General features: G+C 36.9%; 1 protein-coding gene across 6 annotated transcripts in view; it reads left to right on the forward strand.

Annotated features, from left to right (window-relative positions):
- The window catches only part of SYTL5 (synaptotagmin like 5), a 288,860-nt gene that overhangs the window by 203,948 nt on the left and 60,329 nt on the right, over positions 1–24,583 (forward strand). For all 6 annotated transcript variants that reach the window (XR_006710868.1, XM_045471711.1, XM_045471715.1 and 3 more), the window contains exons 4-5: positions 20,694–20,809; positions 22,251–22,359. Coding sequence is in view for 5 of the 6 variants with exons in the window: in XM_045471711.1 (XP_045327667.1) it covers positions 20,694–20,809; positions 22,251–22,359 (225 nt within the window). In the remaining variant the exon portion in view is untranslated. The remainder of the gene's footprint in view (positions 1–20,693; positions 20,810–22,250; positions 22,360–24,583) is intronic.

The following is a 24,583-nucleotide window of genomic DNA, read 5'->3' on the forward strand; positions in this document are numbered from 1 at the left end:
TACATTTTACTTAAAATCTACCACCTATTTACTTGCTCTTTGTCCCATGTATTCCTTTCTTTATTTCAAATTATTGGCCTTCATTTAGGTTGTCTAAGTATTTTTTCTATTTCTCTTCTTTATTATTTATAGATTTTTTATCACTCATCTAGTGATTACTTGAGAGATTACGACATACATTCTTGACTTACTAAAATCTAATATAAATGAGTCCTTTTGGCAGTTCCAAGAAATACCAGAATGTTAAAATCCTTTAACTCCCTGTACTCCCCTTCTAGTGCTATCGTACATGTAAAATATCTGCATATCTATACATAGACATACACATGTATTTGTACTTACAGAGATACACATCTACACTTTGTCTTGGTCCATTCAGACAGCCGTAACAGAATAACACTGACTGGGCGGCTTATAAACAACACAAATTGATTTCTCACACTTTTGGAGACTGACAAGTCCAAGATCAAGGTTCTGGCAGATGTGTTGTCTGCTGAAGGCCTGCTTCTTGGTTCATAGACAGCTGTCTTCTCATTGTGTCCTCACATTGTGAAAGGGGCAAAGAAAGTCTCTGGGCTCTCTTGATAAGGGCCACAGTCACCTGCCAAGGGCTTTACCCCCAAATACCAGGACATTGGAATTGTGTTTCAACGTGAATTACAAGGGAGACACAGACATTCAGACTAACATACTTAATCACATAAGACAGTACTGTTAATTTATAGTTAATATTTACTTAGATTTATTGCACTGTTACCCTTTCCATTGCTCTGTATTTCTATTATTACATTTCGTGCTTCCTTCTGGGATAGTTTTCCTCTTGCCTAAGGGTTACCCTTCAGTGTTTCCTTTAGTGTAGTTCTCCTGGTGATAAATACTCAGTTTTTGTTTTTGTTTTTTTTTTAGCGATGCTTTACTTTATCCTTAATTTTCAAGCATGTTTTTGCCAGTTACTGAACTCTAGGTTAGAAGTTACTAACTTTCACTTATTTGAAGACCTTATTCCATTGACTTCTGGTTTCCAATGCTTCTGTCAGGAAGTAAGATACCATTATATTGTTGCTTTTTTGAAGGTACTGTTGACCCTTGAACAATGTGGGGTTAGGGGCACTGACGCCCCACATAGTTAAAAATCTATGTATAACTTTTGACTCCCTGAAAACTTAATAGCCTCTCTTGACCAGAAGCCTTGCCAGTAACATAAACCATTTATTACCACATATTTCGTATGTTACATGTGTTATATACTATATTTTGACAATAAAGTGAGCTAGAAAATCACAGGGAAGAGAAAATACATTTACATTACTGTACTGTATCAATACTGTAAGCTAAGTTTACATCATCTGTTTACAAGATGAATCATCTGTCAGTACCTACACCAATATTGTCTTCTTTGATATAAAATACTGTAGATATTATATATATTACATATATATTAAAGATATATATGATATCTTTGAAAGCAACGTTAGAAGATGGTAAGGAAACTAGTACATTGTTCATTGTATGTTAAATATCACTCACCTTATGCCTAGGTGAGCGTAGGCTGACCACTTCCATACATGTCTTGCACAAAATGTTCCACGCAGTGAATACTTAGGCCATGATGATGATGACACAAAATGTCTCATACGTTTCTTAACAGCACAGTTAATTAGATTTTCACACAGAGACACACACACATGTAACAGATAAGTTGATTATTAACTCTATGAACATAGAAGTTTATTAACTGTACAGCATGATGATTATTTACTATTCATTAAGTGGAAGTAGATCATCACAGAGGTCTTTGTCCTTGTCGTCTTCATGTTAAGTAGGCTAAGGAGGAAGAGGAAGGGTTGGTCTTGCTGTCTCAGGGGTGGCAGAGGCAGAAGAGCTCGAGGAGGTACAAGAGAAGGCGGGAAAGACAGGCACCCTCAGTGTAACTTTACAGAAATCCATTGTAATTTCTGACTTTTTTGCTTTTTCATTTCTCTAAAAATATTTCTCTGTGGTACCAACCCTTCTTTCATGGCTTGCTTTAGTTTGAGTGCCCCTATCATAGAAGGGTCCGTGTTGTGAAAGAAACCAAAGCCATGTTGAGTAACTGAGACTCCTCTGCTCAATTAGCTAATTTCAATTTGTTTTCTGGCACCACTTCTTCTATGTCTTACTCTTCATCATCTGTTCTTGTTCAGAAGTGCTTATCTCCATCAAGTCGTCTTCTGCTAATTCCTCTGATGTGATGTCTGTTAGCCCTTGAACTTCTCTAAGATTCATACCTTGAAACCCTTTACTCCTCACCTTTTTTGCCTTAACCAGAATCTCTTTCATGATTTCCTTGGCTGGCTCTGTATAAACCCTGTGAAGTCATGTACGACATCTGTGCACAGTTTTCGCCAGCAGAAATTTATTATTTTGGGCTGATGGCTTTTGTGGATTTTCCTAGAACAACAGTGGCATCTCCAGTGGTGTAATCTTCCCATGCTTTCATGTTTTCTCTATTAGGGTTCTCTTCCATAATGTTGACAATCCATTCCATAGAGTACCACATATAATGAGCCTTAAAGGTCCTTATGACCACCTGCTTTAGAGGCTGAATTAGAGATACTGTGTTTGGGCACAAGTAGACTACTTCATTGGTGTTGAACTCATGGTCTTCTGGGTGGTCAGGGGCATTGTCCAAATCAAAAGAACTTTAGAAGGTAGTACTTTACTGTCAAGGTGTTTCCTGACTTTAGGGACAAGAATCTTTGAAACCAATTTAAAAGCAGGGTTCTCATTGTTAACACCTTCTTGTTGTACAACCAAAACACTAGCAGCTGATGTTTATCTTCTTTCTTCAAGGTTAAGGGTTTAGCGGCTTTATAGATAAGGGCAGTGCTGATGATAAACCCAACTGCATTTGCACATAAAAGTACAGTTAGCCTATCCCTTCCTGTCTTGGATCCTAGTGTTCGCTTCTCTTCGTTACTAACAAATGTCCTTTGTGGTATTTTTTCCCCCAGAATAGGTTACTTTCATCTGCATTAAAAACCTATTCGAGCAAATATCCTTTCTCCTCAGTGAGTTTGTAAGTGCTGTCTGGAAACTCATCTGCTGCCTCTAAGTTGGCTAAAGATGCTTCTCCTCTTATCTTGACATTTTTTTTAAGGCAAACCTCTTTCTAAAATTACCAAACCATCCTTGGCTGGCATGAAATTCTCCAGCTTTAGAGTCTACACCTTTCTTTTGCTTTAAGTTGTCATATTATGATTTCATTTTTTTCCCCAAATCACATTAGAGTCTATAGGTTATGGCTTTCTTATGACAGTCCTGCACCTACATAAAAGCTGCATTTTTTTATACAAGATAGAGAGGTATTTTGCAAAAAGTGCAAGGTTTTCCCACCTGCTGGTGTAACTGCAGCAATGGCTTCATGAGTTTCTTTTTCTCTTTTTTACAGTGGTCCTCACAGTGGATTCATATATCTTGAATGGGTGGGCAACCACAGCCGCAGGCCTCAATCTGTGGTACATATCAAGCAATTCATCTTTTTCTTATAATATCATGACTTTTCTCTACTTCTTGGGAGCACTTCCAGTATCACTAGTGGCACTCTGTATGGGTCCAGTGGTGTCATTTGAAGTTTGAGGTATTGCACTAAACGCGAAAACTATGAGAACCATGAGGGATCACTTTTTACTGTGATACGTGGTTTACTGTAGAGATGAACTGTTCATACAGAGATGATTAGTGTCACATGGCACCTTAAGTAGATACTTGCAACACTTGAGCTCACTGCAAGAGCAACAGGAGGGGGCTACAAAATTACTACAGTAGTAGAGCTTATACTACAGGTAATTTTATGCAATCATGATTTAATACTGCATCTTTATTTTTGTATACATTTTTCTCAACTGCAAATAGAGCCATATATAGTCTCTAAGTCTTTGTGTACATAAATGTTGATAAGGTTTAACTTTTTATGATATATTTGTACATATTTTATGGTAGTAAATGGTAACATAGACTAGTGTCCACATATATTTTATGCAATTCATGACATAGATTTTCCTTAATTCTTTAATATTTCTAGGCTGTGCATTTCCTCTGAGTTTTTCAAATTGTCACAAATCTCCAAAAATTTTAACAATATATTGAAAAAACTCCACATATAAGTGAAGCCACACCATTCAAACTTGCATTGTCCATCAAGACAGATGAACAGGGGCACCTGGGTGGCTCAGTCGGTTAAGTGTCCAACTTCGGCCCAGGTCACGATCTTGCAGTTCAAGAGTTCGAGCCCCACCTGTGTCACGCTCTGTGCTGACAGCTCAGAGCCTGGAGCCTGCTTTGGATTCTGTGTCTCCCTCTCTGCTCCTGCCCTGCTTGTGCTCCTTCTCTCTCTCTCTCTCTCTCGAAAATAAAAATAAACATTAAAAAATATTTTTTTTTAAAAACCAGATGAACATATGGGAGGGGGGAAAAGAGTGAAACAAATGATGAGAGACTCTTTTTTTTTAAGTGTTTTATTTATTTTAAGAGAGAGCACAAGGAGGATGGGGGCAGAGAGAGAGGGAGAGAGAGAATCCCAAACAAGCTCCAAGCTGTAGGCACAGAGCCCAACGTGGGGCTTGATCTCAGGAACTGTGAGATCATGTCCTGAGCCGAAATCAAGAGTTGTACACTTAACCAACTGAGCCACCCAGCTGCCCCAACCATGGGAGACTCTTAAAGATAGAGAACAAACTGAGGGTTGATGGAGGGAAGTGGGTAGGGCATGGGCTAGTTGGGTGATGGGTATTAAGGAGGGGCGCCTTGTGATGGGGCGCCTGGGTGGCTCAGTCGGTTAAGCGTCCGACTTCGGCTCAGGTCATGATCTCACAGTCTGTGAGTTCGAGCCCTGCGTCGGGCTCTGTGCTGACAGCTCGGAGTCTGGAGCCTGTTTCAGATTCTGTGTCTCCCTCTCTCTGACCCTCCCTCGTTCATGCTCTCTCTCTGTCTCAAAAATAAAATAAAAACATTAAAAAAAATGGAGGGCACTTGTTATCATGAGCACTGAGTGTTGTATTTAAATGATGAATCACTGAATACTATGCCTGAAACCAATATTGCACTATAATTTAAATGTTAACTATAATTTACATAAAAACTTGAAAAAAACCCCACCAAGCTGTGTTGTCCAGGAATCAACTGTAATAATATTTTTCATTGTCTACTTTTACTATTTTCCCCTTTTCTGTTGTATATACAGAGTTTCTATAACACATCTAGCCTATGTCTGATTTTATTTACATTTGTCCATGTTGGGGAATCTAGAGTGTCTTAAATTTGCATCTATTAATATCTTTTGTCATGTTCAAATATTTCTCAGATAATATCTCTTCCCATATTGCTTTTTCCCCCTTCTCTCTCCTCTACTCCAAATACTCCAAATATATAGCTTATATATTCTTATATATTCAGTAATTTTCATATATCTCTTCTATTCCTTTCCATATTTTTTATCCTTTTGTGTCTCTGAATTCATTTTGTATATTTTTTCTTATCTGTCTTTCAATTCACTAATATTATCTTTGTGTCTAATTTGCTGTTAAGCACGCTTATTCATCCTTTAGTTGTGTTTTTCAATTTTAGATTTTTCATTTTGCTTTTGTTACAATTCTCTCTGTTGACCTTCACCTTTTTCTTGTAGTTTCTTGGAAAAATTATTTATAATTATTTAAAAGTCTACAAATGACAGTTATATTATCTGAGTCCCTGATGGGACTGATATTTGGTTTCTTTGTTTCTCTTGATTTGGGTCATATATTGTCTTCCTATAAACCTGATAACTTTTGGTTGATGAAAAAGTATTTTAAAAATTGTAAGTTAGTGAGACTCTGTATAATATGTATCTAGTGAAAATGCATATTTTCCATGTAGAGTATCATGTCATCTGCAAAAAGTGAAATCTCAGCTTCATCTTTGCCAATTTTGATGCCTTTGATTTCCTTTTGTCGTCTGATTGCTGGTGCTTCCAACACTGTGTTAAACAACAGCGGTGAGAGTGGACATCCTTGTCGTGTTCCTGATCTCAGGGGGAAAGCTCTCAGTTTTTCGCCATTGAGGATGATATTGGCTGTGGGCTTTTCATAAATGGCTTTTATGATGCTTAAGTATGTTCCTTCTATGCTGACTTTCTTGAGGGCTTTTATTAAGAAAGGATGCTATATTTTGTCAAATGCTTTTTCTGCATCTATTGACAGGATCGTATGGTTTTTATCTTTTCTTTTATTCATGTGATGTATCATATTGATGGATTTGTGAATATTGAACCAGCCCTGCAGCCCAGGAATGAATCCCACTTGATCATGGTGAATAAGTCTTTTTATATGCTGTTGAATTCGATTTGCTAGTATCTGGTTGAGAATTTTTGCTTCCATATTCATCAGGGATATTGGCCTGTAGTTCTCTTTTTTTACTGGGTCTCTGTCTGGTTTGGGAATCAAAGTAATCCTGGCTTCATAGAATGAGTCTGGAAGTTTTCCTTCCCTTTCTACTTTTTCAGAACAGCTTAAGAAGGATAGGTATTATCTCTGCTTTAAATGTCTGGTAGAATTCCCCAGGGAAGCCATCTGGTCCTAGACTCTTATTTGTTGGGAGATTTTGATAACTGATCCCATTTCTTTGCTGGTTATGGGTCTGTTCAAGTTTTCTATTTCTTCCTGCTTCAGTTTTGGAAGTGTGTGGGTGCTTAGGAATTTGTCCATTTCTTCCGGGTTTTCCAGTTTGTTGGCATATAATTTTTCATAGTATTCCCTGATAATTGCTTGTATTTCTGAGGGATTGGCTGTAATAATTCCATTCTCATTTGTAATTTTATATATTTGGGTCCTCTCTCTTTTCTTTTTGAGAAGCCTGGCTAGAGGTTTATCAGTTTTGTTTATTTTTCAAAAAACCAACTCTTGGTTTCATTGATCTGCTTTACTGTTTTTTTTTTTTTTTTTAGATTCTATGTTGCTTATTTATGCTCTGATTTATTATTTCTCTTCTTCTGCTGGGTTTGGGGTGTCTTTGCTGTTCTGCTTCTAGTTCCTTTAGGTGTGCTGTTAGATATTGTATTGGGGATTTTTCTTGTTTCTTGAGATCGGCCTGGATTGCAATGTATTTTCCTCCCAAGACTGCCTTCACTGCATCCCAAAGCATTTGGATTGTATTTTCATTTTCATTTGTTTCCATATAATTTTTAATTTCTTCTCTAATTGCCCATTCATTCTTTAGTAGGATGACCCATTCATTCTTGGTTGACCCATTCATTCTTTAGTAGGATGCTCTTTAATCTCCATGGTTTTGGAGGTTTTCCAGTCTTTTTCCTGTGGTTGATTTCAAGTTTCATAGCATTGTGATCTGAAAGTGTGCATGGTATGATCTCAATTCTTTTATACTTATAAAGGGCTGTTTTGTGACCCAGTATGTGATCTATCTTGGAGAATGTTCCATGCACACTTGAGAAGAAAGTATATTCCGTTGCCTTGGGATGTGGAATTCTAAATACATCTGTCAAGTTCATCTGATCCAATGTATCATTCAGGGCCCTTGTTTCTTTACTGATTCTATGTCTAGATTATATATCCATTGCTGTAAGTGGAGTGTTAAAATCCCCTGCAATTACGACATTCTTATCAATAAGGTTGCTGATGTTTATGATTAATTGTTTTATATGTTTCAGTGCTCCCCAATTCTGCTAGAACTGATACATAAATTCAGCAAAGTCACAGGATACAAAATTAATGTACAGAAATCAGTTGCATTTTTATACACCAATAATGAAGCAACAGAAAGAGAAATAAAGAAACTGATCCCATTCACAATTGCACCAAGAATCATAAAAGACCTAGGAATAAACCTAACCAAAGATGTAAAAGATGTGTATGCTGAAAACTATAGAAAGCTTATGAAGGAAATTGAAGAAGATACCAAGAAATGGAAAAACATTCCATGCTCATGGATTAGAAGAATAAGAGAGTGAGTGAATGAGTAGAGGGTAGTTTTCCAGTTAAAGCATTTCAGGCTTAAACAAGTTATGAAACACAGGTAGTTTTCTTCTGTCAGAAGCGTAAGTTTAAAAAAATACATTAAAAAATATGAGCCATGTCAGATACATTTGACCTTTGAACAGAGTAAATTTTCAGCTGTCAAAGATGTAATACAAGCTGTTGTCAGAAGGATGTTAAGAATAAATAATAACAAATGGAAAGTTCTTTGTCTTCCTTTGTAGATGTTAATGCATCAATACAGAACTTCTGAATCATTTGTACTTCTTTTATTGATGAAGCAATAACTTAATAAACCCAACCATCCACCTAGCTGATTGATCCCATCAGTGTATTCATCCATCCCTTCTACAATATTTATTGATAACCTGTTGGTACACGAGGAGATAAGAATACAAAGGTGAAAAAACATGGGTTACCCTCAATGGTTTAACCCTCTAAGGAGGAAGATGAGTTTATTACAGTATTGTCTCCTCAGTAGTATAAATTCTGTTTTTATGCATTCAAATGTCCGGAGGAAGAAACAGAACTTTCAATTAATTCTTATGCTTCTGTGACTACAGCTTATAATCATGTCCTTCTGTGACAGTTGGAAATTTACATGGTGCGTATCTAATTTGACTTATTAAAATCCCTCCTTGTTTTTAAAGCTGAAAACAGAGACCATTACTTCTCCACTATTCCTGCTACTAGCCTCTGTGATCTCAGAGACTTAAACTATCTGTCAGCATTAGGAGTATCTTGTTTGCTGTTTATGGAGTGGTTTTCAAAAAGGAATGATATTTTATGGGCGGTGAACACCCTTTGTTTGTTGTGAGAGAATGCTGCAGTGCCACTGGGCTGTCTCCATGTTTAATAGACCATAAAATTGAAATTCTCACCCTGACCTCTAAGAGAGGAGATGAGTCAGAAAGTGACTCATTCTTTAATCAGTTGGAAGCACAACCTTTATTGTCATTTACCTTGGATTGGATAAAAGTAAAGAGATTTTATTGCTGGACCACTGGAACGATTTATAGCAAGGACTGACGGAGGGAGGCTACCTGTTACAATGGGCTGAGCAGCCCTTGACATTTTCTACAACCCCTTCTCGTTTTAACAGGTTGGTTGCTATAGGTCTAGTTTTAAATTTAACTGCAGAAACATAATGAAAGGGACCCTGATGCAGCCAGTTAGTTCATTTTGCTATCTTAATGAGACCTACAAAATTCCACATGATTATGTTAGCTGATGCAGTTGCCATCCAACACAGAGACAGTCCTAATGATCATTTTTCTTAATCAGCACCGCATTTGAACTCAGAAAAATGAGATAGGGAACTGAAAAGTAAGTTACTTCTATGGCGTTGATAACTTGATCTTATATTCATGCCATGTCGTTACATTTCATGTTGTTGTGTATCCTTGTGAGAGTCTTTGTCTTTTAAAGAAGGAGAAAATTGATGTTTTTGTTTTTGATGAATTGGTAATGATTACTGAAATAGATAAAATATAACTGAAATGGATAAAATAGGAGTCTCTGCCAGTAAACTTGAAAGCAGATAGTACCAATGGTTGGAACATAGAGAGAGTGCAAGGAGGGACTGTATAGTCCTTTGTTATGAGAAAGAGAACTACAGCCCCTGACGTGCGGAAACTGGTCTGATGTTTACAAGCAGGCTTTGATGCTGTTAGAAGATGAACTGACACTCACAGGTAGACCATGGTATTCATCTGTTGGACATAATCTCAGCATCAGCATCCCACAAGATTACTCTGCAATCATGATGAAGTGAGACAAAATAAGAACAATTCATAGCCCTGTCTAAGCATAGAAAAAACAAGGTGCCTGTTGAAGCCAGAAAGTATGAAACATCCCCTTTTCTTGACTCATGTGACCTGCTATTTCCTTAACAATTGCACCTTTAGCCTTGTTCTTGTTTGCCCTCCTTCTACATAAAACTTATTAATATACCTGTCATAGCATTGTCCCCGCTTATTGACTTCACCTAATCTTGACCAAATCTCTGCTCCCTAGAACTGTCTCCAAAATTACCTAATGTCAGCCCAAATCCTATATGAAAGTCTTCCAAATGCCCTGTTACTGAGATGCCCCATGGTTCTCCATGGCGTGTATTTTCCTTCATTGCAATGAAAAATATCTCAACTTGTTCACCCATATGTGGGTTCCTGGTGATCTTTGGTTTGATGGCCATTAACAGTTGCCACATAGTAATTTCATAACCACCCCTACTTTAGCAAAATCTGTAATCTAGCTTTGTTGACTGTAGAATAGTATCTTAACACCTACATAGACTAGAAAGATTTTTTTTTAATGTGAAAATATCGTACACATCAAGATACTCTATAATGTATATGTATAATTTAAACAATAATAAAAGGAGTATCCATGTATTCGTCACCCAGTTTAAGAATGAGAACGTTCTTGGGGCCCTTGGATGGCTCAGTCGGTTAAGCATCCGACTTCAGCTCGGGTCATGGCCTCACGGTTCGTGACTTCAAGCCCTGCATTGGGCTCTCTGCTAACAGCACAGAGCCTGCTTCAGATCCTCAGTCCCCCTCTCTCCCTGCCCCTCCCCGGCTCACACGTGTGGTCCCTCTCTCAAAAATAAACATTAAAAAAAGAACTCTTTAAAGAAGAATGAGAATATTCTTGTTTTGTGTTTTTCATTCCCTTGCTTTACTTTATGGTTTTGTTGCACTTGGGTATGTCCCTAAGTAATATAATTTGTCATTTTTGAGTGCTACAGAAATGGAAATCATACTGTATGTATTCTTTGTGACATTTTTAGCTCAACATTTTTTGTGTGTGAAATCTATCCACATTTATGTGAGTACGATTACATTCATCTTCACTATTATGTCATCCTATAGTGTATCTATTTTCTTGTTGATGGACATTTATACTGTTTCAATTTATAATGGTAGATAAAATGCTCCTGTGACATTCTTTTTTCCATTTTATTTCATTTTATTTTCATCATGATAAATGTACTCTTTAATCCCCATCCCCTATATTCCCCTTCACCCCACCCACCTCCCTTCTAGTAACCATCAGTTCTTCGTAGTTAACAATTTTTTTCTTGGTTTCTCTTTTTTTCCCTTTTCTCATTTGTTGTTTCCTAAATTCCACATATGAGTGAGATCATATGGCATTTGTCTTTCTCTGATTTATTTCATTTAACATCATACTTTCTAGCTCTATTTATGTTGTTACAAATGAAAGATTTCATTCTTTTTGTGGCTAAATATCCCATCGTATGAATATATATCACATCTTTATCCATGCATCTGTCAGTGGACACTTGGGTTGCTTCCATAGTTTGGCTATTGTAAATAATGCTGCAGTAAACATAGGGGTGCATGTATGCCTTTGAATTAGCTATTTGGTATTTTTGGGGTAAATACCCGGTAGTGTGATTCCTGGATCATAGGGTAATTCTGTTTTTAGTTTTTTGAGAAGCCTCTACACTGTTTTTTACAGTGGCTGCACCAACTTGCTTTCTCACCAACAGGGCAAAAGGACTTCTTTTCCACCATGTCCTCACCAACACTTGTTGTTTCTTGTGTTTTGAGTTTAGCCATTCTGACAGGTGTGAGGTGATATCTCATTGTAGTTTCGATCTGCATTTCCCTGATGATGAGTGATACTGAGCATCTTTTCATCTCTTTGTTGGCCATCTGTATATCTTCTCTGAAGAAATGTCTGTTCATGTCTTCTGCCCATTTTTTAGTTGGATTATTTGTTTTTCGGGTGTTGTATAAGTTCTTTATATACTTTGAATACTAACCCTTTATCATATATGTCATTTGCAGATATCTTCTCCCATTCATTAGATTGCCTTTTAGTTTTGTTAATTGTCTCTTTCACTGTGGTTTATTTTTGCTTTTATTTCCCTTGCCTCAGGAGGCATATCTAGAAAAATGTTGCTCTAGCTGATGTCATAAACATTACTGCCTGTGCTCTCTTCATGGATTTTTCTGGTTTCAGGTCTCACAATTTAGGTCTTTTTTTTTTTTAATAAAAAAATTGAAATTTGTTAAAAATAGTTTTTTCAATTTTCAATGTTTTTCACTAAAAGACAGGTTCAGTGAAGTTTATGGTAGCTTTCTTCTTTTTTTTTTTTCACATTTGGGTCTTTTATCCGTTTTGAGTTTATTTTTGTGTATAGTGAAGAAAATGGTCCAGTTTCATTCTTTTGCAAATGGCTCTCTGGTTTTCTCAGCACCATTTGTTGAGGAGACTCTTTTCCCATTGTATTTTCATTCCTCCTTTGTCGAAGATTAATTGACTATATAATTCTGGGTTTACTTCTGGGTTTTCTGTTCTATTTCATTGATCTCTGTGTCTGTTTTTTTGGCAGTACTATACTGTTTTAATTACTACCACTGTGTAATATAATTTGAAATTGGAAATTGTGATACCTCACATTTTGTTTTTATGTTTCAAGGCTGCTTTGGCTATTCAAGGTCTTTGGTGGTTCCATACAAATTTTAGGATTATTTGTTCTAGTTCTGTGAAAAATGCTATTGGTCTGTAGATTGCTTATGAATTATTTTAACAATATTTGTTCTTCCAATCCATGAGCATGGAATATCTTTCCATTTCTTTGTTTCATCTTGAATTTCTTTCATGAGTGTTTTATAGTTTTCAGAGTACAGGTTTTTCACCTTTTTGGTTGTTTATTCCTAGGTATTCTGCTCTTTTGGGTACAATTGTAGATGGAATTGTTTTGTTAATTTCACTTTCTGCAGCTTCATTATTAGTGTATAAAAATACAACAGATTTTTGTACATTGATTTTGTATCCTGCAACTTGTATACTGAATTCATTTATCAATTCTAGTAATTTTTTTGGGTGGAGTCTTTAGGGTTTTCTGTATATAGTATCATGTTGCCTGCAAATAGGGAAAGTTTTACTTCTTCCTTACCAATTTGGATGCCTTTTATTTCTTTATGTTGTCTCATTGTTGTGGCTAGGACTTGCAGTACTGTGTTGAATAAAAGTGGTGATAGTGAACATCCTTGTCTCATTCCTGACCTTAGGGGGAAACCTCTCAGTTTTCCCCCATTGAGTATGATGTTGGCTGGGGGTTTTGCATATATGGCCTTTATTATGTTGAGATATGTTTCCTTTAGACCTACTTTGCAGAGGATTTTTTTTTAATCATGAATGGATAGTGTACTTTGTCAAATGCTTTTCCTGAGTCTACTGAAATGATCTTACTGTTTTTATGATTTGTCATATTGATGTGACATACCACATAGATTGTTTTGTGAATATTGAATCACCCTTGAATCCTGGGAATAAATCTCACTTGATCATGGTGTATGATTTTTTTTAATGTATTGTTGGATTCAGTTTACTAATACTTTGTTGAAGATTTTTGCAGAAACATAGTTAATGGAGAGATTGGTCTGTAGTTCTCTTTTGTGTGTGTGTGGTGTCTTTATCTGGTTTTGATGTCAGAGTGATACTGGCCTCATAGGATGATTTTGGAAGTTTTCCTTCCTTTTTTTTTTTTTTGGTATAGTTTGAGAAGAATTGGTATTAACTCTTCTTTAAACGTTTGGTGGAATTCGGCTGTGAAGCTGTCTGGTCCTGGACTTTTGTTTTTTGGGAGTTATTTTGATTATTGATTCTATTCTATTGATGGTGATAAATAAAAAATAAATTCTATTTCTTCCTGCTTTAGTTTTGGTAGGTTATATGTTTCCCTGACTTAATCCATTTCTTTGAGGTTATTCGATTTGTTGGCATATAAGTTTTCATCATATTCTGTTATAGTTGTTTGCATTTCTGTGATGTTATGTCTCCTCTTTCATTAGTAATTTTGTTTATTTGGATCCTCTCTTTTGTAGTGAATCTTGCTAGAGGTTTATCACTTTGGTTGATCTTTTCAAAGAACTAGCTCTTGGTTTCTTTGATGTGTTCAATTTTTTTTTTTTTTTTTTAGTTTCTATATCATTTATTTCTGCTCTTCTCTTTATTATTTCCTTCCTGTTGCTGGGTTTGGGTTTTGTTCTTCTTGCTATGACAGTCTTGTGCATATGGCCTGACAGACATGTAGAAGAGTTTCCCTAAGGTGGGGTTTTAAAACTGGCTCATGACCCTTTAGGGGGCTGTGATTGACCAGCACTAAAAACAAAATAGAATAGAAAATGTCAGTATGCTTGTAGTTATATGTGTGTGTGAAAATATAATAATAAATGTGTGTACATATATATGTGTGTAAAGTGTATGTGTATATTTTCTGGATTGTGATATAAAACATTTTTGGGGCACTGAGGTGGCTCAGTCAGTTCAGTGTCAGACTCTTGATTTCAGCTCAGGTCATGATTCCAGCATCATGGGATCCAGCCCTGTATAGGGCTCCACTCTGAGCATGGAGCCTGCTTAAGATTCTTGTGCGTTCTCTCTCTCTCTCTCTCTCTCTCTCTCTCTCTCTCTCTCTCTCTCTCTCAAAAATATATATATATTCTTTACTGTGACCTATGCCAAAAATGTTTGAGAAGGCTTCTCTAGGTGGTGCACCTAGGAATGAACTTGCAGGGCAAATGGTATGAGCATTTTCAACTTTATGAGATAATGTTAAATTGTTTCTCATGGTGGTTCTAGCAGTTTAAACTACCTGCACTATATAATTTTTTTTTTACTTCACAATCATACCAACGCTTGGAATAATGAAAACTTTTAATTTTTGCCAAACCTGGAGATATAACTAGGTATTTTACTATGATTTTAATTTGAATTTTTCTGATTACTAATGAGGTCGAGAATCTTTTCATAGGTTTATTGGCCTTTTTTGGTTCCTTTTCTGTGATAGGACTATTTATGTCCATTGCTCATTTTTCCATTAGACTGTCAGTCTTTACCAATTTGAAGTTTTCCTTTGTGACCCTCTTCACTTCTAGAAATGCTTTAGTTTTAAAGTTTGTTTTGTCTGCTATTAATATAACTACATCGAGTTTTTTGTTGATTAGTATTTACATCGTATATATTATTCTACCATTTGACTTTCAGCCTTTCTGTATCCATATGCTTATGGTGAGACTCATCTATATAGCATATATGCTATTTTAAATTATATGTATTTAAATATTTGCTATACATGTATGCTATATACATAATACTTGTGTTGTAATACATATACATGCTATACATATTCACTGTATATAATTTGTAAAGTTTAATCTGGCAATATTTTTCTTAAACTATGGTTTAAGCTACTTAGTCATAATTACCATGATATGTACATTTGTTTCTATTATAGTGATCACTGTAATATTTGCCTTCATGTATTATTACCTATAGATTTTATTTGCTTTTATTTTTACTTTCTGCAGGTTGATTAAAGTATATTTTTCTCATTCGATTTTATTTTTTCTACTAGTGCAGATATTATATATGATTTTTTATTTCCAGTGATTATACTAAAAATCACAAAATTCATTTTATTTTACTAATCAATAGTTTTAGTTTTCTTCTAATTAATAAAAGGAACTTGATATTCTTAAACTTCACATATCTTCTCCCTGGATTATACATACTTTTTGTTCTGTTTTAGACATATCTTTTTGTTGGCTTGCTTTTTTGTTTAGATATATATTTTTAAAATTCACTTTAGATATTATAATTGTTTATACATCCGTGTTTCTTAGATTTATCCATGTGCTGTTTCTTTCTATACCTCAGATCTATTTCACCTCTTCTGAAGTACAATCTTTGGAAATTCCTTGAGTGAAACTCTATTGATGGTAAATTATTTCAGTTTTTATTTTGCTGAAATTTTTTTTATTTCACCTCATTTCTGAACAGTGGTTTTTTGTATATACAATTTTAAGGTTATTTTCTCTCAGAACTTTGAAGATATCATTGACTGGATTCTGGGTTTTATTATTACTGTTGAAAGCCAACTGTCATTCTAATTGCCATCGCTTTGTATGTAATTTGGGGGAATTTTCCCTCTCTACCTATTTGTAAGATGTTCTTTTTTTCTGGAGTATTCTGCAGTTTTACCATAATGTGTCTAGGGATTTCTTTTTTAATTTTTGTGTTTGGAAAGGAATAAATATAGACCATCATCTCTGTAAGGCCAGGGTTCTTATTTGTCCTATTTGCATCTTTACTCCTAGCCTTAGCAGAAGGCTAAGTAAAAATGCAATAAATATTTGATGTGTAATGAATAAATTTGTAAATCTAATTAGTTTTCTTATGAATAATAAGAAGGAAACTCCTATCTTATCTCAGCATAGCTAATAAACATATCTTATCTCAGATGTCTCCATTAGTTAATAGAAGATAACAAGGAAAATGAATATTTTGGTCAGTCATATTCTTTTTTTTTTTTTTTTTTTTTTAGGGTAAGATTACCTATTTTCCCTCTATAAATCTAAGGAGAACTTAACTTTACTTTACATTTAAATAAGCTTCCAAGTGAAAGTTTGGAGTCCCAGGAGGTTGATGTTAAAGAAAATTAGGACCTAGAAAACTCTGAATAAGTAATCATTAATGACAAATGAGCGTAATCTGCTTAGTTTCAGTCAAACTCAGTTTTTAGAGCATGACTTCGAGGAAACACCGAATATATTCCAAGCCTTGTATTTTTCAAGTAGTAGACTGATGTGACTGATAGGGATATAAATTTCACAGTGGTTGTCATGTTTACTTTCTTTCCTCTTTCACCCCTCCTTTATTCATGTCACTCTAACGCCAGTGTGCGCTTGTGGATGTGTACATGCGCACACGTGTACAATCATAGCCCATCGTATGAAATGCTGTGTATTGTTCCTTGGCTTCTATAAGTTTGCATCTTTGCTTAAAGGCTTGTTATAGATGACAACTATGAGTTCTTTTTTTGACAGTTTAGCCAAATGCAAAGGGTATGACCTTTTAGTATAAAATCCTGTTTCTGCCATAATACCTTTATAACTCTGGCATGTTATTTAAACTTTGGGAGCTTTAGTTTTGTCATCTGAAATAGAGAATAATAGAGGCGCCTGGGTGGCTCAGTCGGTTGGGCGTCCGACTTCGGTTCAGGTCATGATCTCATGGCTAGTGAGTTCGAGCCCCACGTTGGACTCTGTGCCGACAGCTCAGAGCCTGGAGCCTGCTTCTGATTCTGTGTCTCTGTCTCTATCTCTCTGTCCCTTCTCCGCTCGCACTGTGTGTCTCTCTCTCTCTTAATAAACGTTAGAATTAGAGAATAATAATAGCTACTTCATGGTTTACAGTGAGGATATATAAAGCATAGAGGTATATATAAAGTGCCTAGCACATTACTTGGTACATGGTATATGCTTACTCAGTATTAGTTTCCCTTTCTTCCAGCAAGACTCCCGTGTACCTCCAGGACCTGAGAAGGTGGCAAAAGCATAAGCCCGAGAGATTGCTCTGATGTTGCAGAGCTCTGAAATGACAAATGACTCAAGTGCCTATCTAAGTTGAGCAAATACAGGGATTATAGTTATTGTTTCTACAAGGAGAGCAAGAAGTAATGACTAACAATTCTGGGAAGTTCTTATTTGTATTAGGTGTTGGCAGCTCTAGGCATATATGGTAAAGATGATGTGGAGGACCATTTCCTGGAGCCTGTAGACTGGTTGTGTCCCGTTTTACCTGTCATATGTGAAACTGCTGTTCGCACGCCACCCGTCTCAACCCATATCCCAGGAACATTAAACACACACACACACACACACACACACACACACACACACACAGAAGTGAGATTTTGGTATGCCGCTACTGGGTGGTTTTCAGTTGCTGACCTATTATTTCCCTTGTTCTTTCTTTTTGCGTAAACCCTGTCCTATTGAAGAGGTTGTCAAATTTTTAAAAAATACAATTCCAGAGAGTAAATAGTGTAGACTTCAAAGGCCATGTGGTCTCTGCTAAAACTACTCAACTATGCACTTACAGTAGAAAAGCAGCCAGAGACAGTATAGAAACAAATGAGCATGGCTGTATTCCAATAACACTTTACTTATGGACACTGAATTTTGAATATAATTCATTTAATTTTGTGTGTCATGAAATATTTTTCTTTTGATTTTTTTTGAACCATTAACAAGTGTAAAAAAAACATTCCTAGCTCGTAGTCCATACAAAACAGGTAGTGGGGTGAATTTTGCCCACACACCATATTTGCCAACCTCTGCCCGTATTGGTCTTCTGAAGTTTCTGTAGTTATTTTCTCACAACCTGTGCAGGTCATTTCCAGAGTTGAATTTTTTTTAATGTTTATTTATTTATTTTGAGGGACAGAGAGAGCACGAGTGCAAGTGAGGCACAGAGAGAGGGAAAGAATCCCAAGCAGGCTCCACACTGTCAGCGCAGAGCCTGATGCAGGGCTCGAACCCGTGAGCCCTGGGATCATGACCTGAGTCAAAATCAAGAGTTGGATGCTTAACCAACTGAAGCCACCCAGGTACCCCGAATTCCTGAGCTGAATATGCGAACAAATATATTTCAATGTTTAGTTATTGTTTCACTTTTCTTTTGCCATCATAACAAATTTAGCAGCTTAAAACAGCGCAAATATATTATCTCCCAGTTCTGTGGCTCAGAAATCTGGCTTGGCTTGGTCTCTTTCTGTACTCAAGGTTTGCAAGGCTGAAATCAAGGCGTTGCTGGCTAAGCTCCTATTGGAAGGCTTTGGAAAGATTTCACTTCCAAGCTCAATTTGGTAAGCAGAATCTGGTCCTTGCATGTAGACATTTATATCTCAGAGCCTTCTTAAAAATCTTTCTCACATGTGGAATTTGACTTCCCATTCTGTAGCATTGCAGATCTGACTTCTGCCTCCTCTTCCTGTTTTTAAGGGCTCTGTGATTACTTTGGGTCTGCCTAGATAACCTAGAACAATCTCCCTATTTTAAAGTCAGCTGCTTAGTAACTTCAGTTCCATTAGCAAAGTTCAGTCATAGCAGTACCTAGGTTAGTGTTTGATTGAAAAACTAAGCGACAGGAACCTTGAAGAGACATCTTTAGAAATAAGAATAGCACACTTAGCACCTATATTTCCAACATAAGTAATGATACATAAGGCTGTGGAGTTCTTGAGATGTATCCAGAAATAATTTAACCCATTCAAGCATTTGGTTTTGGTAAATTAGATCTTCTTAGATTTGATATATTCCATTAATATATCATATGTAGTTTCTAACTAATCCAGTAGCCCTTGCTTTGCAACAGGTGATCTAGCCACTTGGGAATAAATCTGAGATTTACATGCTATATATAGTCTTTCCTTTCAATGAATAATTTGCTCCAACGATAACGTTTTCACTTCTTTTCCCCAGTAGCGGAACTGTGTTTCGTATATAACTTAATTTTGTCTTTTCTATTTAGAAGTAGCATTTCAATGTAGTTGCTATGGGGAACATATTGACATATTTTGGGGATCATTTTTAGATAATTTAGGATCCAATTATTAATTTCTAAGTCCAATATATTACTGAATCACATCTATATGCTTCTTGGGGCTAGAAATCTCAAGATGACTCTCAGCTGCTTTTCTCCAGCCATCATGTCTGACTTGTCACCAGTCTTGCTGATTGTCATTCTCATTGGCCCAAGAATCTATACCTTTCTTTTCACCCTTTTCACCTTATATCTTTCTTATCATCACTGATATGCATCTTCGTCATTTCCTATTCTATCTATCGCAATAACTTCCTCATCGGCCTGCCTCTGGTTTCTCCTTTGTGCAGATAATGCTCCAGAGATTATATGAGGCAACCTGAACTTTAGAAAAACTAAGAGTTCATTCCAACTCCTTACCATGACGTTCCAAGATTTTCATTATATGACCCACTCCTACCTTTCAACCTTTTTTCCAGTACAGTCCTGTGTAGAAGTGTTCAGACAGTAGTAGTGGAACACTACTTTACCAACACATCTATAATCCATATTCAGAGAATGGTGAATACCCTTTGTAACTGGAGTGAAGGGTTTGTGTTATCATTGTAGGTGGGGCTTTAAAAAAATGGGTTTGATTGTTCAAAGATTCTTCTTTTCCACCTTCAGCAGTTGGTTGTAAAATTCAGGTAGACCCTTCTACCTCCTACATTTTTATTTTATTTCTTCATTTCTGTTAGTCTTGCCATTGCCCCAGCATGAGTCTTGTCATCTCTTTCCCGGACTATTGCCATGGCCAACCTGTCTTGTTCCCTTTGCTCTTTACTCTAAGCCAATCATCAGAGTATATCAAGGTATCATTCTAAAACACAGTCTAATTGTGGCCCTTTTGTAATGCAAAACCTTCACTCATTCCCCGTTGTTTCCAATGAAGATTATTTGCCCTCTAATGCGGTGGTTAAGAACTTGAGCCCTAGACCAGACTGCTTGGAATGGGATCCTGAGTCTTTTACTTATTAGCTATGTGATATGAGACATGTCATTTTATTGCTCTAAGTGTCAATTTGCTCATCTACAAAATGAGGATGATAATATTTACACAGAGTTATGTGAATAAAAATATATGAAGTATGAAGATCAATTAGAAAGTACCTGGTATGTAGTATACGTTCAACTAATAGTTGCCATTATAATCACCATAAAATACCCTAGAAATTGAGATAGATTCTATAAAGGACTGGCTATTTTTTACTCAATTAGGGATTTTTGAGAGTTAATTATTTGGCCAGATAACTGAATTTCAATGCTCTCTCCTTTTCTCTTGAGTAGGCAGCTAAGGATTGTAACCGGTGAATGGTTTTTTGAAGAAAAGGCAAAGCGTTTCAAGCAAGTCAATCTTCTGGGCACTGATATAGTCCGACAGTCCATCTTAAGAAGAAGCCCAGGTAACTAAAGCAATTATTTGGTTTCAAAACTGCCTTAATTTTTACTTTTATGAGCTAAATAATTCCCCTGTATATGTTGCAAATAAACATAGTTGAATTTCCTGAATCCCTTAGGTCATTTCAAAACTCAGCATGAAATCTCAATCTGTAATTCATACAAGGGAAGAGGACATCAACAGAACATAAAATCCACAGTGATTTTCCATATAGCTGACATGCTGAGATATTCAAAGGAAGTATTTATTTTCATCACACATAGTTCTTTTCCTGAATGCACTTCCAATATTTTACTAAACATTTAAGACAGTAACATAAAACAGATGAATTAAATGATTCACATTATGAAAGCACTCCTTGATTTTTCAACGTGATGTATTTCCATAAAATTGCTTTTAAATGTTCCTTTTATGAATCCAATGGTTCTCAACCAAGGGGTGATATCGTGTACCAGGCCCTCCTCCCTCAAGCCAGGGGAGCATTTAGAAATACAATGGGGGCATTACTGGTTGTGGCAGTGACAGAGGTGGGATTAATAGCATGTAGTGGGTGGTTAATAGCATTTAGCCAGAGATGCTAAATGGCCTGAAATGCTCAGGACCCTTTCACTCAATGAAGCATTATACTGTCACCAAATGTAAATGACATTCCACCTTGAGAATGCTATTCTGTGCATTCAAACTACAATTTAACTGGTTAAATATTGAGTGAAACTTGTGTGTAGGAGCATATTTCTCATGTGTGGCCTAGTAAAGGTGGAGCAGGCATCTTCTGGCTTGGCCCTAGAGTGTCTCATGTTTCATATACAGAGACAAATCCCCTCATTTTTAAGTCTGGCAGGTAAAGCTGGGAGGCTTGGAACTGATTCCAGCGTCACTTCTGGATGTGGCACTAGCAAGGAAGGGCTTCCCCAGATGGGTAAGATCAGGTCTGATGCCACCGGAGGACAGAATGGAGTAGAGTTAGAATTAAGCCGCTAGCTCTGGCTGTTTTCCCCACTCATATCTCAGCACCTTTCAGAGTGTAGACTCTCTCTCAAGTCATGAGGTATACGCAGGAAATCTCATTTAGGTGCTCAGAAATCAGGGTATTGTTTGTACAGTCCCGTCTCTAGGGATTTGGAGTTCTCATGAACCCAGGCTCCTCTGCCCTAAAAATATCTGTAGAGGGATGATGTATCATTCCTCCATTGTGGACATCCCTAGAAAGCTTATCTCAGCAAACCTCCCACAGATGAGTCCTCAACTTAGTCTTCATTTAACTCTGGAACACTCAGCAGATTAGAAATAACTGTGTGACTAGGAAACAGGATGGGAATGTCATTGCCAATTATTGTGGACTTCTTTGTCCTCTGCTAACGTAGGAAAGTGAATGAAGAATAGAAAATTGCTCTCGTTTCTGGCCATTTTGTATGTAAATTTATCTTCTGATTGTTTTTAATGAGGAACTGAAGAAATACAAAGTCAAGAGCAACCCCACCAGGATGCAGAAAAGGCAGACACTTCACCTTCTGCCAGGCAAAAGGCCAGTCATGATGGACCCAGGAAAAAGGGGTAAGACACACTTTTTCCAAGGGCATATTTGAATTCATTCCAGAAACTTCTGAAATAAAGACCCCTTAGTTTTTCTTTTTTTTTTTTCCTTTTCTTTTTTTTTTTAAATATATGAAATTTATTGTCAAATTGGTTTCCATACAACACCCAGTGCTCATCCCAACAGGTGCCCTCCTCAATACCCACCACCCACCCTCCCCTGCCTCCCACCACCCATCAGCCCTCAGTTTGCTCTCAGTTTTTAAGAGTCTCTTATGCTTTGGCTCTCTCCCACTCTAACCTCTTTTTTTTTTCCTTCCCCTCCCCCATGGGTTCCTGTTGAGTTTCTCAGGATCCACATAAGAGTGAACACATATGGTATCTGTCTTTCTCTGTATGGCTTATTTCACTTAGCATCACACTCTCCAGTTCCATCCACGTTGCTACAAAGGGCCATATTTCATTCTTTCTCATTGCCACGTAGTACTCCATTGTGAATATAAACCACAATTTCTTGATCCATTCATCAGTTGATGGACATTTAGGCTCTTTCCATAATTTGGCTATTGTTGAGAGTGCTATCAACATTGGGGTACAAGTGCCCCTATGCATCAGTACTCCTGTATCCCTTGGGTAAATTCCTAGCAGTGCTACTGCTGAGACCCCTTAGTTTTTCAAGTTCGATGTCACTTCAGTGACCCAGAGAAGGTCAACATAACTGACCAAGTCAATATTATCCTATCATTCCCCCTAGAACATGAAGTTTTACATACTTTCAGTCTTAAATAAATAAAGGTCACCTTGGACCTGAACATATAAATAAAACTTTTTATTTCATTTGACATATCTGGTCTTGCACTAAATGGTTCTCATTACTTCTAGGTAGAAGGTTTCATGTCAGGGCCAGCCTTGTCTATAAAGAAGTGACAACTGCCTTTGTTGTAGAATGCCAACACTCTCCCCCAACCTGAGTGCTGATACATGAAATATCCAAATCAAAGATTTATTAATTGGGCTTAAAACATAATGTCCCCTCTTTCAAATGGGGGCTTCCTTAAGGAAGAAGTCACATTTGGCTACCTCAGTAACTTAATTCAGAAAATCTATGTCTCAAGTACTAAGAATAAGAATGGGAGGCACATAGGGAAGCAAGAGTCAAGGAGGCACTAGGAAACTGGAGGCAACACGGCTTCTTCAGGGGAGAAAAGAGACCCCTAAAATGCAGGCTAAAAGGACCCAAAGGCAAACTTCTGCTTCCCGGCTCTGCATTTGTTAGTCTTCATTTCTCAGGCAACTGTTGATCTGTTTTGTGGCTTAGTGAGGGTTCTAATGTCCACCAGGTCACTTTATGGTTCTTTCTAAGTAGCATTGCTTTGTTCTCTCAGCCGAAAGCAGTGTGCGAGACTGCCAGTATCTGAGCCTTGATCTGGCTCTAGAGAACGTCTGTTTTTGTTTTGGTTTGGTTTTTTAGAATCTTGAACTGTGAGTAGGAGTGAAAGCTAAATGTCATGTAACATAAACACCCATGACTAACCATGTCTTCATCAATTAGCAGAGATGAATGTGAAAGATAGCCTAGAGTCACCATACATCCTACGTATTGGTCCTTTCTGTTGTACTGAATCCATTGGCCACCCATCAGAGCTCCCACAGTGCCATGTGCCTGAGTATCACTCTTACATTGCAGTCTGACACCACCTTCTCCCAAACACACACACACACACACTTAATTGTGAGCTCCCTTAGTGCTGGACCTGTGGCTTTTTTTTTTTTTCTTTTTTGCTTTTGTGCTTGATTGAACATGTAACTCAGAGCCCACAAGTGCTTGTAGGAGCTGTCGTTTGCAGACCCCAGCCCAGGCTTCACTCAGTACGTTACAGAATGATGTACTTGGAGCTGGGAGACAATAAGTAACTTACCAGCACAATGAATTGGGTGCGCTCTGAATTAAAAACAGCCATAGCACTGGCCTAAGCCCTGCTGGAGCTCAAAACTGAGATCTGATGGTTCTGTTTTCAGGGAATTTAACAGTTAGTTGGGTAGAAAAGGTACATACCCGAAAAGTTAATATGTATAGAAGAATTTTAGGAAAATGTAAGATGACAATATGAGCTGCCTGAAAGCCTTTCTAAAATAAGACAAGGTGTTAATTAACTATAAGAGATATCATAAGGATAAGTAATTAAGTAAATATTAAATAAGGGGCTTAGATAATAAAGAAGTGAATATTAAACAAGGGGCTTAG

Source organism: Leopardus geoffroyi, chromosome X (assembly GCF_018350155.1).
Source record: "Leopardus geoffroyi isolate Oge1 chromosome X, O.geoffroyi_Oge1_pat1.0, whole genome shotgun sequence".
NCBI classification, from domain to species: domain Eukaryota; kingdom Metazoa; phylum Chordata; class Mammalia; order Carnivora; family Felidae; genus Leopardus; species Leopardus geoffroyi.